At 64.1% G+C, this 13,210-nt stretch overlaps 1 protein-coding gene across 5 annotated transcripts; it reads right to left on the reverse strand.

The window, feature by feature from the left end:
• Nucleotides 1-3,101: 3,101 nt before the first annotated feature.
• PDGFA (platelet derived growth factor subunit A) lies at nt 3,102-12,952 on the reverse strand. 5 transcript variants are annotated; one of them, XM_060173197.1, is made up of 7 exons: nt 12,110-12,952; nt 10,811-10,910; nt 8,537-8,641; nt 7,780-7,967; nt 4,752-4,878; nt 4,609-4,673; nt 3,102-3,523 (listed from the first exon to the last, which is right to left on the reverse strand). In XM_060173197.1, the coding sequence occupies exons 1-6, from the start codon at nt 12,182-12,184 to the stop codon at nt 4,618-4,620; spliced, it is 651 nt and encodes a 216-aa protein (XP_060029180.1). In that variant the 5' UTR covers nt 12,185-12,952; the 3' UTR covers nt 3,102-3,523; nt 4,609-4,617. The 5 variants fall into 5 exon arrangements, with proteins under 5 accessions (XP_060029180.1, XP_060029179.1, XP_060029177.1 ...); XM_060173196.1 differs by having other exon boundaries at nt 7,858-7,967; nt 11,987-12,952; XM_060173194.1 differs by having other exon boundaries at nt 11,987-12,952.
• Nucleotides 12,953-13,210: the final 258 nt, after the last annotated feature.

A 13,210-nucleotide genomic window follows, 5' to 3' on the forward strand; every position in this document is an offset into this window, starting at 1 on the left:
GGCTCAGCCCCCCCTCAGTCTCCGAATCCCCCACCCTGTCCCTAATCCCCTCCTGGGGCTGTTTGTGAAAAATCCATTTATTGTCTCTGTGCTCGGGACGTTCCCATCTCTAGGCTGCTGCTTCCTAAGGCGTTGCCATGGAGACGCATTTTCTGTCATGAATAAAAGTATTCTGGGGTCAGGAGATCGCAAGCATAACTAGGACAGATTTTGAGGGGGAAACGCCAGAATTTCTGAGACACACGAGATGATTCGGCTGCTTTCCCCCCCCCCCCCCCCAAAGGGTGTTTTTCAGGCTGTTAGGAATTTGGCAGTAAGCAGGGATGGGTGTCTGTATCTCCTCTGTCCTCCAGCCCACGCCCCTGCCCACCCCAAGGTCCTGCTTACCTGTGGAGGGGAGGGCCTGTCCCTCTGTCCCTGACACTTGGGTGTCCTGAGGCTCTGGCTGGGGTTAGTGGGGACTCATGTCTTCCTGGGAAGACAGTCCAACAGGGCAGTGATGGGGCAGATGGATGGCAACCCTCTCCTCTGCCTGGCCACCTCCCATGGCATATCCCCATCACAGGGAAGGACACAGGCAGGCCTGCCTCAGCCCTTGGAGACCAGGACCAGGACACTAAGGAATTCTTATTTTTCTTATACTTGAAACTGAGAGGGAGGGGAGTCACCTGCAGTCCTGCTCTCCTTCTTGTGAAGCTTCCCCCCTGCAGGTGGGGACAAGGGGTTCAAACCCAGGTCTTTGTGCTGGTAACGTGTATTTTACTAGGTATACCACCACCAAGCCCAGGAACTTTATTTACTCATTTATTTAATTTTTTTAATATTTATTTATTATCCTTTTTGTTGCCCTTGTTTTTTATCGTTGTAGTTATTGATATCATCGTTGTATTAAAACAGAGAGAAATGGAGAGAGGAGGGGAAGACAGAGAGGGTGAGAGAAAGAGACACCTGCAGACCTACTTCACCACCTGTGAAGCGACTCTCTGCAGGTGGGGAGCTGGGAGTCGAACTGGAATCCTTGAGCGGGGTCCTTGCGCTTTGCGCCACTTGCGTGCTTAACCCTGCGGCTTAACCCTTAACCTGCTGCTGCGCTACTGCCTGACTCCCGCCCAGGAACTTTATTAACATGAGAAAGAAGACAGTATGGGCCTGTGAGCCATGGTACCCACCCTCTGTGCTTGGCTGACCCAGGGTCTGAGGGGCCAGGCTCTTCGGGGGCAGGGCAGCCACAGGGCAACTGAGAACAGGCGTCACCTGCTGCAGCCAAGCTAATGTCTCCAGCCACCGGCCATGGGGCTGCATCCACCTGCCTGCCTCTCTGCGGGGTGAAGTCATGGGGCAGGGCAGCCTCCCAGAAGGCTGCCCGAAGAACAGAGTGACAGGCAGGGCCTGAGTGTGAATACTCCACATTTTTGGACAGCTCAAGGACCTGGCTGGAAAGTCACCACTTTTCATGCTACAAAAACCACACTTTGGTCCTGGAGGTGGGGAGGTGGGGGGGGGTGGAGGGATGGGGGAACATGTTCAGACATGGCCAACTGCGGGGGCACAGGTGGGGGACTGGCTGTCATCCACACTGCCCTCACCGCCCCAGGGCAGCCTCGAGGCCAGAGCAGGGCCCATAGGCTCAGCAAAGGACAGAGCCTCAGACTTAGTCAAGAGCCCACCCCCACCTCAGCAGGTGGGGGTGAAGCCAGAAGCCACTGATCATCTGCCCTTAGCCCACACCTACCCCATTCCTTTTGGGGCACCTACAGCTCCTCTGGGCAACCCAGGACACATGGCACTGAATCAGCTCATCTAAACCAAGATTTAAGAGAAATCACAACTTGGGGACCTCACCTGGAGGGGTGCACTTTGCCACATGTGAGGTCCCAGTGCACGGATACCACTGGGGCTGGGTACACAGTTAAACCTGGACGCTGTGCTGTCTTCTCCCTCCCTGCCTGCCTCTCACCATTGTGCAGGCAGACCCCAAGTGGTCATCCCAATGGCAATAAATGACAAAGCTTTCTGGGCCTGGGAGTAGCACAGCTGTTTATGCAGCCTGAGCTTCTGGTGTCCCAGGTTCGATCAATCCTGGCCCCAACATGAGCAGAGCAGAGCTGAGCAGAACTTTTCACTTTAACAAAGATGTGCTTTCCACACCTCCTGGCCCTGGGTGGGCACAGGGGAGGGGAGGGCACCAGGGAGGGGGCACAGGGGGGAGCCTGGGGGAGGAGGGCACCTGGCAAAGGAGGGCACCCAGGGGGGGTGTGGCACCCAGGGGAGGGGCAAGAGGGAACACAGGGAAAGGGGGACCCCAGTGAGGGGCACCCAGGGGGAGGGCACATGAGGGAAGGGAGACCCAGGGGATGGACACTCGGGAGGGGAGAGAGGTCAGAGACACCCATAGATAGCAGTGTCTTAGAGCAGGCAGTGATGTAGTCACTAGCCAGCATGGCAGGAGGCAGTATTCAGTGAGCCTCAGCATGGACAAGTCAGAGGCTGGGATCCCTAGCAGCCATACTGGGGCCCAGACACCAAGTCCTAAGCTATCCCCATGGCCAGTGTCACAGCACCCCCCAAATGCCCAGACCTAGAGGGGTGCCACAACAGCTCAAGTAGGACACAGCTTCTTGGGTGCAGTCAGGGTGGGGGGCAGAATGCCGGTACCCAGCCACGAAGTCTGGGTGTCCAGTCTGTGCCCAGCCCCACCTCATGCTGCTGTGACACCCCCATGGTGGCAGGGGGCCCTCAAGTGACAGGACATGATTCAGGCTGGCCTCTCCAGCCCCCCAGGAACCCTCAAGGCAGGTGGGCACGTGGGTGGGGCAGCACCTGGCATCTCCATGGCCCCCCTACCCAAGGGCTCCAGGCCACCAGATCACAGACAGGAAATGGTCTAGTTGGTGGTGGACTTTCAGCCCTTTGGGTTCAAGAAAGAAAAGGCAGTAGGCACTGCCCACCCAGGTAGGACCTGGCTCAGAGAACAGAGCTGTCTGGACACACCCTGTCAGTGCCCTCTTGCTGGGGCCCGCCTCTGGCCAGGCCCATTCTCAAGCCCACATTATCCACTGCTGGTGAAGAAAGGAAAAGAAAGGTAGGCAGAGAGTAGAAAGGAAGCTGAATCATCACTTTATGGTGTAAAAAAAAACCCACTTAAGGCTCTCGGGGAAGGCTCTGTGCAGTGCAGTGTGGCTGGGCCTCCTCATCCCCGTCCCGTCCCGTCCCGTCCCATCCCCGGCAGAGCACCGGGCCCTGGACGCCCGTCCTTCTCGGGCCGCTCCACCTACTGGCCGGGGCAGGCAGAGCCACGTGTCTGTGGTGCCCGGGGCCTCTCTCCGTGCGGCCAGGTGCTGCCATGCCCGCGCCGATGCCACGTGAACAGATGGGTGCTGTCCTTTGTTCCCCAGAGTGCGGGGGCAGCCCAGAGGAGAACAAAATGCACACCGGCGGTCAGCACCACGTCGTAGGTTCAGGAATGTAACACGCCACGCACACCTGAGTCCCGGGAGGGCTGCGGCTGGTCCTCACCTGACGTCTGTGGGGGAGACGAACCTGAGGCACCAGGCCACACATAGGAGGCCCAGAGGGCCTTCTTCCACCTTTTTGGGGCGTGATGAAGGCTGCTGGCACTCCGGCAGCCACTTCGGGCTGTGCCACATGGGCGAACTCTGGCGGTCAGACTCTGGCGGTCAGGCTTAGCGTCGACCCTGCCACTGTGATATCTGGGTCAATCTGGGGGCTCCATGGCCAGCTGGCCAGAGGCCAGATCTAAGGTCTCAGAGACCCAGGTGCAGGCAGCTGGCAGGAGTCTAGGTGACCGTACATAGGCGGCCAGGGACCCAGCCCAATGTCCTCTCCCCTAAGGCCAGGAGGCAGGTGGGAAACAAGCTTGGAGAAGTGGCTGCCCTGGACAGCACATCTAAGAGCCCTCCCCAGCCCAGGGCCAGGTGAATGCTGCAGCCAGTCACTGGCCAGGGCCTCCGAGGGTCCGAGAGCCTCTCCCACCTCATTCTTCTTTCTCCCTGAGTATAGGCGTGATTCCTGGAGCCATCACAGCCACTCTGGGCCCCTGACACCTGGATGGAGATGCCAGGCCTGAGCCTAGCCCAAGGCTTCCAGCTTCAGCGTTGGGATTCCCAAGAGCCAGCCTAAGCTCACTAACCGTCACACAACGAAGCCTACAGATGTGGACCCAGCACCACCCTAGCCAGCACCCAGACCCCCGCCAGCCTTCGCTGTTTCCCTGGTGCCCCCAGGAGTAGAGTGACCTGGGGCCCAGGACCAGAGCCACTCGCTCTAGGCTGAGGCCCCTTCCACTCACAGAAAGACCCAAGACAACAAGGCCTGGGGTGGGGGTGGGGAGTGCCATCATCAGCTGAGATCTGGGGGTCAGCAGCCCCTACCCCCACCCGACTGCCATGACCTCGCCCGACTGTCATGATTCTGGGGATTGGCAACCCCCACCCCGACCCCCACCCCCACCTCCACCCAACTGCCATGATCTCGCCCGACTGTCATGATTCTGGGGATCAGCAACCCCCACCCCCACCCCCACCCAACTGCCGTGATCTCGCCCGACTGATGTGATTCTGGGGCATTCCCCTCCTTCCCCCTGCCTACCTGGTCCTGCTAAGAGGGCTTTACCCTCTTCCTTTTCCGTTTTCTACCCGACCCCCTAGGCCTTCCTGTCAACAGAGGGAGCAGGTGAGCAGCAGAGCCTGGCCTCCAGCCCCACCCTTGGCCCCGGGTGCGAGCAGACTCACCGGCCTCCTCCTCACGGAAGTCAGGGCTCTGGCCAGCAGGGGTGCAGGTGCACTCCAAGTGCTCCTCTAGCCGCACCTGCACCTCCTTCAGCTTTGGCTTCTTGCGGATGTACTCCACCTTGGCTACCTGGGACAGGCCGGAGCAGTGGGCAGGCCGTGAGCAACAGGCAGGGCGTGGGCAGTGAGCAAGCCATTGGCAGTGAGCAGGCCATGGGCAGTGAGCAGTGGGCAGGCCATGGGAAGTGAGCAGTGGGAAGTAAGCAGTGGGCAGTGAGCAGTGAGCAGGCCCCATGGGCAGTATGCAGTGAGCAGCCCATGGGCAGTGAGCAGTGGGAAGGCCAAGGGCAGTGAGCAAGCCATGGGCAGTGAGCAGACCATGGGCAGTGAGCAGGCCATGGGCAGTGGGCAGTGAGTAGGCCGTGAGCAGTGAGCAGTGGTCAGGCTGAGGGCAGTGAGCAGGCCATGGGCAGTGGGCAGTGAGTAGGCCGTGAGCAGTGAGCAGTGGGCAGGCTGAGGGCAGTGAGCAGGCCATGGGCAGTGGGCAATGGGCAGGCAGTGAGCAGTGAGCAGACCGTGGGCAGTGAGCAGGCCATGGGCAGTGGGCAGTGAGTAGGCCGTGGGCAGTGAGCAGTGGGCAGGCTGAGGGCAGTGAGCAGGCCATGGGCAGTGGGCAATGGGCAATGGGCAGGCAGTGAGCAGTGGGCAGGCCATGGGCAGTGGGCAATGGGCAGGTAGTGAGCGGTGGGCAGGCAGTGGATAGGCCATGAGCAGTGAGCAGTGGGCAGGCCGTGAGTGGTGGGGCAGTCCCCCCACCCCCGCAGCCACCCAGGGAATGAGCCCACCCACCACCACCAGAGGCCTCAGTTGGCTTTCTCCCCTTCTCCCCACTAACCAGGGGGAACCCCTTCACCTCTTGAGGGCTGCCCACAGACAGGAAAACAGAGCTACCCACAACAGGGCTGAGACAGGGCTATGAGTGGTGCCTGGGTGGGTGCGGACTCCCAACCCACTCCCTCGGCCTGCCAGTGTCCCCCACTCCACACATGTGGACACAGGGACCAGAGACTGGGGGTGGTAGCATGAGGGGTGAGAGCTGGCTCTCGAGAGCAGTGAGGAAGCCAGGGCCCTGCTATGGCCCCTCCAAGTGGAAAGCCTGTGGAGGTGCTACCTGAGACCAGGGCAAGGGTACAGGATCCCAAGGCCTTCTGGGAGGTTCCCTCAGCACATACCCAGTGAGGGAGCCCCTCCTGGGCTCCAGCTGGGGCTGCCCACTCTCTCGGGGACCCCAACCCCCACCCCCTGTGAGACCCCCCGAAGCCAGAACCTTCCCCCATCAGAACCACCCATATACCCAGCACCGCTGCCCCCCCCCCCCCCCCCCCGCCCCACAGTGCCTGTCTGCAGGTGAGATTTGGGGAGGGTTGAGGAGGTATGGGGATGCCCAGAGTAGAGGACTCATGTGATGCTGGGGCCTGGGGGGACCCCACTTTGGCCCCAGGTTAGAAGGCCTCACAGGCAGAAGCTCCTCTAGATGATACAATGAGGGGTCATAGTGATGGAGTGGGGGTCCTGGGGGTGGGGGTCTGGCCTTCACCTTGTTGCTGGGAATAGGGGATGGGGCTGGGGGTCCCAGGAGTGTGAGAGATCCAGAGGCAGGGTTAAGGGGTCCCAGGAGTGTAGACGCTCACCTAGATGCTGGGGTGTGGGGTCCCCGTGGTTGGGGTGGGGAAGTCCCTTTGGTGAAGAGTCCCTGGGGTGGTGTTGGTGGGGTGCCTAGGGTATCCCTGGGATGAGGGCATTCTTGGGACAGGGGTATCCCCAGGTGGGGTTGTCCCTAGGATGAGGGTGTCTGTGCAACAGAGAATCCCTATGGTGGGTGGGATAAGCCAGGCCTCACCTTCACGAAGTGGTGGTGGTGGGTGTCCTTGGGGTGGGGGCATCCCTGTGGTGGGTGGGGCGTCCTGGGCCTCACCTTCATGCTGTAGTAGGGGGTGTCCCTATGGTGGATGGCGCACCCCTTACCTTAAACTTGTTGGGGGGTTCCTTCAGGTGGGGAGTTGGGGGGCCTGGGGGTGTGGTGCCCCTGGTCTCACCTTGATGCTATAGTGGGGGGAGGGGTTATCTGGGGTGGGGGGGTCCTGGGTCTCACCTTGATGCTGTAGTGGAGGGGTTCCCTATGGTTGGGCGGGTCCCTGGGGTGCAGTTGAGGGGGGTCTCTGGGTAACCCAGGTCTCATCTTGATGCTGCAGTGGGGGGTTTTCCTAGGGTGGGGGGTTCCCTGGGGTGGAGGTGTCCCTGTATGTCCTGGGTCTCACCATGACCGTGCAGTGGGGCTACCCTATAGTGGAGAGATTCTCTGGAGTGGAGAGGTTCCCTGGAGATGGGGGTCCCTGGAGATGGGGGTCCCTGGGTGCCCGAAGTCTCACCTTGACACCGTAGTTGGCGTGTGTGGGGGGTACCTATGGTGGAGGGATTCTCTGTGGTGGAAGATTCCCTGAGGTGGGCTCCCCAGGGGTGCCCAGATCTCACCGTGACGCTGTGGCATGGGGGGGTTCCCTGAGGTGGAGGATCCCTGGGTTGGGTTATATATATATATATTGCCTCCAGGGTTATCGCTGGGGCTCAGTGCCTGCACTACAAATCCACTGCTCCTGGAAGATATCTTCCCCATTTTTGTTGTCCTTGTTGTTATTTTTTTTTTCTATTGTTGCTGTTGCTAGATAGGACAGAGAAAAATGGAGAAAGAAGACAGAGAGGGGGAGAGAAAGACAGACACCCGAAGACTTGCTTCACTCCTTATGAAGCACCCCTCCTGCGGGTGGGGAGCTGGGAGCTTGAACCGGGATCCTTATGCCAATTCTTGCACTTTGTGCCATGTGTGCTTAACCTGCTGCACCACCAGCCCGGCCCCCTTCTCAGTCTCACCTTGACCCTGCATTTGGGGGAGTTTTCCTGGGGTGGTGGGGGATTCTGGAGTGGTGGGGGGGTCCCCTGGGATGGTGGGGGGCCCTGGGTGTCCTGGCCTCACCTTGACGCTGCGGTGCTGCACACGGGAGGGCTGGCACTTAGCACTGCTGGTGTTGCAGCAGCCAGTACAGCGCCTCACCTCCACGCAGGGCGGCCAGATCAGGAAGTTGGCAGATGTGGGATCCACTTGGCTGCGGGGGATCTCGTAGATAACTGTGCGGGTCTTGCAGACAGCAGGAACAGCCTCTTCTACAGGTGGGGGTGTGGAGAGGGGGTAGGGTGCAGAGTGAGTGGGGCTGGACCACCCTGCCACATACTGCCCCTCCAAGGACCCCCCCCAGCTGTCCCTGCCACACACATTGCACCCAGGGACCCCCTCCAGCTACCACACACATTGCCCCCCCAGACCACCCAGGTGCCACACACACACTGCACCCAGGGACCACCCAGTTGCCCAGAGAGGGAGCTTCACCTACCAAAGGTCACCCAGGCCAAAGACAAGACCCATGGCTGGGGACACACCACAACCTGCTCCCGGCAAGTACACGGGGCCTCAGTGTCCCTACGGCCAAGTGACCCAGTGCTGCCCCTCTGGGCTATGGACAGAGGAAGCCAGCTCCCCGCCCAGCGCCGTGGGGCAGGGGGAAGCAACAGGAGCCCCATGACGGAGTGGAAACTCCGATCCCAGCAAGGCCTCCCAGGGAACAGGCCCTGACAAGAATGGGCACTTCAGGAATCTGCAAGCTTGTCCGCCGGAGGCCTGGCGGAGGGGGTCGCGCCCTGCCCGTGTGTCCCAGGGGCCCAGCCCCCATGCTCACCGATGCTTCTTTTCCTCCGGATGGGTGCCAGTGGCCTCCCTGGTGCATGCTGGGTGCTGCGGCCCCCACGGGCTCTCACTTGGGGCTCCGGAGCATCCTCGGGCCCTGCCGGAGGGAAAGCAGGTGAGTCAACCTCTCGCTGGGACCCCTGGATGGACACTGAGCCCAAATGCCAGCAGAGGCTGCTGGACTCCCCAGCCTGCAAAGAGCAGAGCCCGAACACAGACTGCAGGGCCCAGACGGAGAGCAGGTGTGGCCTGAGACAGGATGCCTGTTCTGTCCCAGTTAGCAGAAGACCAGCCCCCAGCCCCAAGTCAGAGATGAGAACTGAGCACCAGTGACCTGGGCCCAGCTGTAGGCCCTCTCCTCTCCCTATACCCTAGCCCAGGCAGCTCTAGGTGCCTAGAAGGATCCCGAGGGGGAGGAGGGGGCACAGCCCTGCCACTTGCTGAGCAAGTGGGTCACGCACCCCCTTCCCAGCCCAGACTGGAGCCTGCTAGCCCCTACACAGTGCCCCTGAAGCAGCAGTCATGCCTGGGAGCAGGTGGGAGGCCTGCACTCAAGGGATGGGGTAAGAACCCCAGAAGAGCCCAGGCCAAGCAGGGTCCAGCACCACTAAGTCTGGGAAGCCCAAAGCAAGAGCAGAGCACAGCAAGTCATGCATGAAGAATGTCCCATCCACCAGCTGTGACAAGAAACCCTTTTTCACAGAAAAGTGACATTTATGAGTCATAGCCCAGGGTCCACATCCCCACAGCCAACCCCAGAAGGACTGGTCAGTTGCTTCCAAAAGCAGGCCCTAACTGGGGGTTGGGAGGACTGCATCCTGTCTGTGGAGATGCTAGGGAAACTGAGGTACGGGGAGGCCCACTGCAGGCCCAGACCATCCAAGGCCTTGGCAGCCCAGCCCAGCCCAGCCCCACGGTCATCCCCCACTGCCCCCAGCCAGGATGGGACCTGGCAGAGCAGAAAGAGCCAAACCACATGGGAGCCAGGCAGCTGGGAGCCCAAGGAAAGGCCCTCAGGACACAAAGCTGAGTGGGGCCCCTGGGGGGCCACATCTGGATACTGTGGCTCAGCTTCTCACAAGGGCCCCATGGGCAGGGGGCCCAGCTCAGTGCCTGGCACTGAATGCCCACAGAAAACCCAAAGTGACAGAGAAACATTACTTCCAGTGAGAACTAGGTGCTGGGTGGGGCAGTGGGAGGGACCTACCATGGCCCCACCCACTAACAAAACTGTCCCATGTCCTGTGTCCCCCACCCACGGGGAATCTGGAGGAACCTTGGCAGTTCCAGCCCCTCCCTCCACTGTGAAGTGGGAGTGGAGACCCCCCCAGTTTGAGTTCTGGGAGCCCTAGCCAGGTACAAGCCCTGCCAGGCTCACACCTCCCACGCTAGAAGGTGACTGCCAGGGAGAAGCAGGGAGGCAGCAGTAGGGGGGAGAACCTCCCCCCAGGCCCCAGCATGCCCCCTCCTCCCACAGGGGCTCTAGGGCCCCAAGCCCCCTCCTGGAAGGCATCAACAACATTAGCAGCCTGTAATGCTAATTCAGGGTGGGGAAGCCCCATCCTGGAATGAGAATAGCCCTACAGAACCTCAATAGCCCATTTCCAGAGTGCTCCCCCAGCCTGGACCCTTCCCCACCCCACCCCAGTCAGCCAAGTGTGGTCCAGACCTCCCCAGGTCCCAGGCCACAGAAGCCCAGGCGGGAAGGCTGCTGGCGCAGCCCCAGCTTAGGACTACTCACCACCCTAATTAGCTACAAATTTCCAAATGACCGGCACATGTGATCTGACTTAATTCCCCCACCGCCCCCCAGCCTGGCCCAGCCCAGCCTGGTGAGAGACCTCGCTGTGCCCTGGACGTCTGCACCCGCCACTCTAAGCTCCCGCAGCCCAGCCTGAGGTCCCGCGGGGAGGACCAAGGAGGCGTGTACAGACCGGGTCTGGGGACCCAGGCCCCATGTGTCCAGCGGGGACTCTGCAGGCCCGCAGCCCCAGATAGCCAAGCCCGGGGCCTTCTTACAGGGGGGCACTGGGCCCCGGGGCTCCTTCGCGGCCTGCTCCCAACCTGAACGCACCTGCCAGGCCCCTACTACCCCCCTACCCCACCGAGAGTCTTTTCCTTAAACGCCAAAACAATCCCTGGCGGCTGCAGCAGGGAGAAAGTGGCGACTAGAAGAGAAACTCCTGACTCATCCGCCTGGGATTTATGGCCGAGCTTGGAGTCTGACCTTTCGGTGGGAGCCAGCGGCTGGGAAGGGGCGAGTTACCTGCGGAGGAGCGCACGCCCAGCAGCCGCTGCAGCTCCCCGATGCTGCGGATCTCACTGCGCGCCAGCTTCTCCACCACCTCGCGGGGGACCTCGGCCTCCTGCGGGCAGAGCGCGGTCAGCGCGGCCCCCCGGGGGCAGAGCGTGGTCAGCGCGCGCCCCGCCCCTCAAGGGGACCTCGGCCTTCTGCGGGCAGAGGGTGGCCAACGCGCCCCCCGCCCCCCACGGGGACTACGGCCTCCTAGGGGCAAAGTGTGGTCAGCGCGCCCCCGCCCCCCACGGGAACCACGGCCTCCTAGGGGCAAAGTGTGGTCAGCGCGCCCCCGTCCCCTCCACAGGGACCCCGGCCTCCTGTGGACAGAGCGTGGTCAGCGCGCCCCCGCCCGCCACGGGGACCCCGGCCTCCTGGGGACAGAGCGTGGTCAACGCCCCCCCCACACACGGGGACCCTGCCCTCCAGCGGGCAGAGCGCGGTCAGCGCCCCCCCCCCACTGGGACCCCGGCCTCCTACGGACAGAGCAAAGCCACCACCACCACCACCACCACCACCACCACCACCCCCCGCCTCCCGGAACCCCACGCCCCAGACAGCCCTACACCCGTCCCTCGGGGACCCCGCGCCCAAACCATGTTTGTCCCCCCCAAACTGGAGAACCCTGCGCCCCAGGCAGCTTTGCACCTGCCCCCCCCCCCAACCCGAGGACCCAGCACCCAAGCCACGCTTATGCCCGGCTCCGCGCCCTGGTGGGCTGGGACCCGGGAGCCGCCGGGGGGACCCACACCGCGAAGATCAAGTTGAAATGCGTCACGGGTCGCCGACGAGAGTCACGCCGCCCTGGACACTTTAATGTGGTCCCCGGGCTGGGATTTCACACCCAGGAACCAGGGCCTGGCCGGCGGGGGAAGAGGCACGCAGCCGGGGAAGCGAGGGTTAACCGCACGTCCAATGCCGCGGCCCCTAGGCGGGGAAGGGTCCAGGGCGCCCCCAAGTTCCCCGAGGGCTGGCGCCCCCTCCCCGTGGGCCTGGGCGCGCATGGGGGGCGCGGACTAGGACACCTGTGAGCGGCCGCCCCGCCCGCGCACACACCCCCTTCCCGGCCCCGCGCCGCAGTGCCCGCGCCCGCCCGCCCGAAGTTAGTCCCCGCGCCCGCGTCCGCGCCCGCCGCCCGGAACTCACCCGGCGCTCGGACGGGGCGGAGAGCCGAGCGCGGCCGGGCAGGGCCGGGCAGGGGCGCGCCCGCGGCCCGGGCGCTGCGCTCGCGGGGGCGGCAGGGGCGGGCGCGGCGGGGGAGGCACCCACCTCTACGCCCTCCTCGGCCAGGGCGCGGGCCAGGCACCCGCAGCCCAGCAGCAGCAGACAAGCCCACGTTCTCATCGCGGCCCGGGGTACGGGCGGCTCGGCGGGCGGGCGAGGCCGCGGGGCGGGCGCTGCAGCCGGGCTCCGGGCGCGCCCAGCCCCGGGACCATGCCTCGGCGGCGGCGGCGGCGGCGGCAGCGGCGGCGCGGGGAGGAGCCGGGGAGCGCGCCCGCAGAGCCGGCCGAGCCGCCGGGAGGCGGGGACGGGAGGCCGGACGGCGGAAGGGGCGGAGGCGGGGCGGGCTCCTCCCGCGGCCGGTGCTCCCCGCGCCGGCTTAGGCGCCGCGCGGCCGGGGACGCTGCATTCCCGGGCCCGCCGCACCTGCCTGCTGTCGGCCTCGCTTCGCCGCCCGTCCCCCTCCTGCCGCCGGGCGACAGCGGGGCCGAGCTAGACGCAAGAGGCTGCCGGGCGGGAGCTGCGGTCCGCGGGCTGCGCAGCGGCGGAGGGAGGGCTGGGGGCGGGGGTTATAGCCGTGGCGCCGCCCCGCCCCGCCCGCGCGCACCTCGGAAGCGCGGCCCCCCACCCCGGCCCGGCCTCCCGGGCCCGCTCTGCCGCGGCGGGGGCGGTGTCTGCGGAGGCGGGGCGCCCCGGGGCGCGTCTGGGGCGCTCACCTGGCGGCCGCCACGCGCCCCCACCCGGAATCCGAGGCCCGGGGCGCCGGAGAGAGGAACCTCCGCCCACATTCCGAGACGCAGAGCGCCCAGGTCGGAGGGGGGCCCGGTCCCCCGGCCCTCCGGACCCCGGACACCGGCCCCGGGACCTGGGGGCGACCGGGAGCTGAAGCGCCCGCGGGGCGCGCCTCCGGAGGACCTGGGTTGGGGGAACCCCGAAACTGGACGGCCGATGCCCGGAGTTGGGGGGCATTGGGGCAGCCCTGGAGAGCCCGCCGGCCCCGCCCTACCGCCTCCGGGGCTTGCAGCCCCAAGCCCCTGCCTTCGGCCCCGCAGCCTCCAGCCCCCCCCCCCAGCGCCCCAGCCCCCCACCACACAAAGGCCGCGGAGGCGCTGCCCGCGGGCGACCTTTCATCCCCTGCAGCTCCGGCGT

The sequence above is a fragment of the Erinaceus europaeus genome, chromosome 15, assembly GCF_950295315.1.
Source record: "Erinaceus europaeus chromosome 15, mEriEur2.1, whole genome shotgun sequence".
Taxonomy (NCBI): domain Eukaryota; kingdom Metazoa; phylum Chordata; class Mammalia; order Eulipotyphla; family Erinaceidae; genus Erinaceus; species Erinaceus europaeus.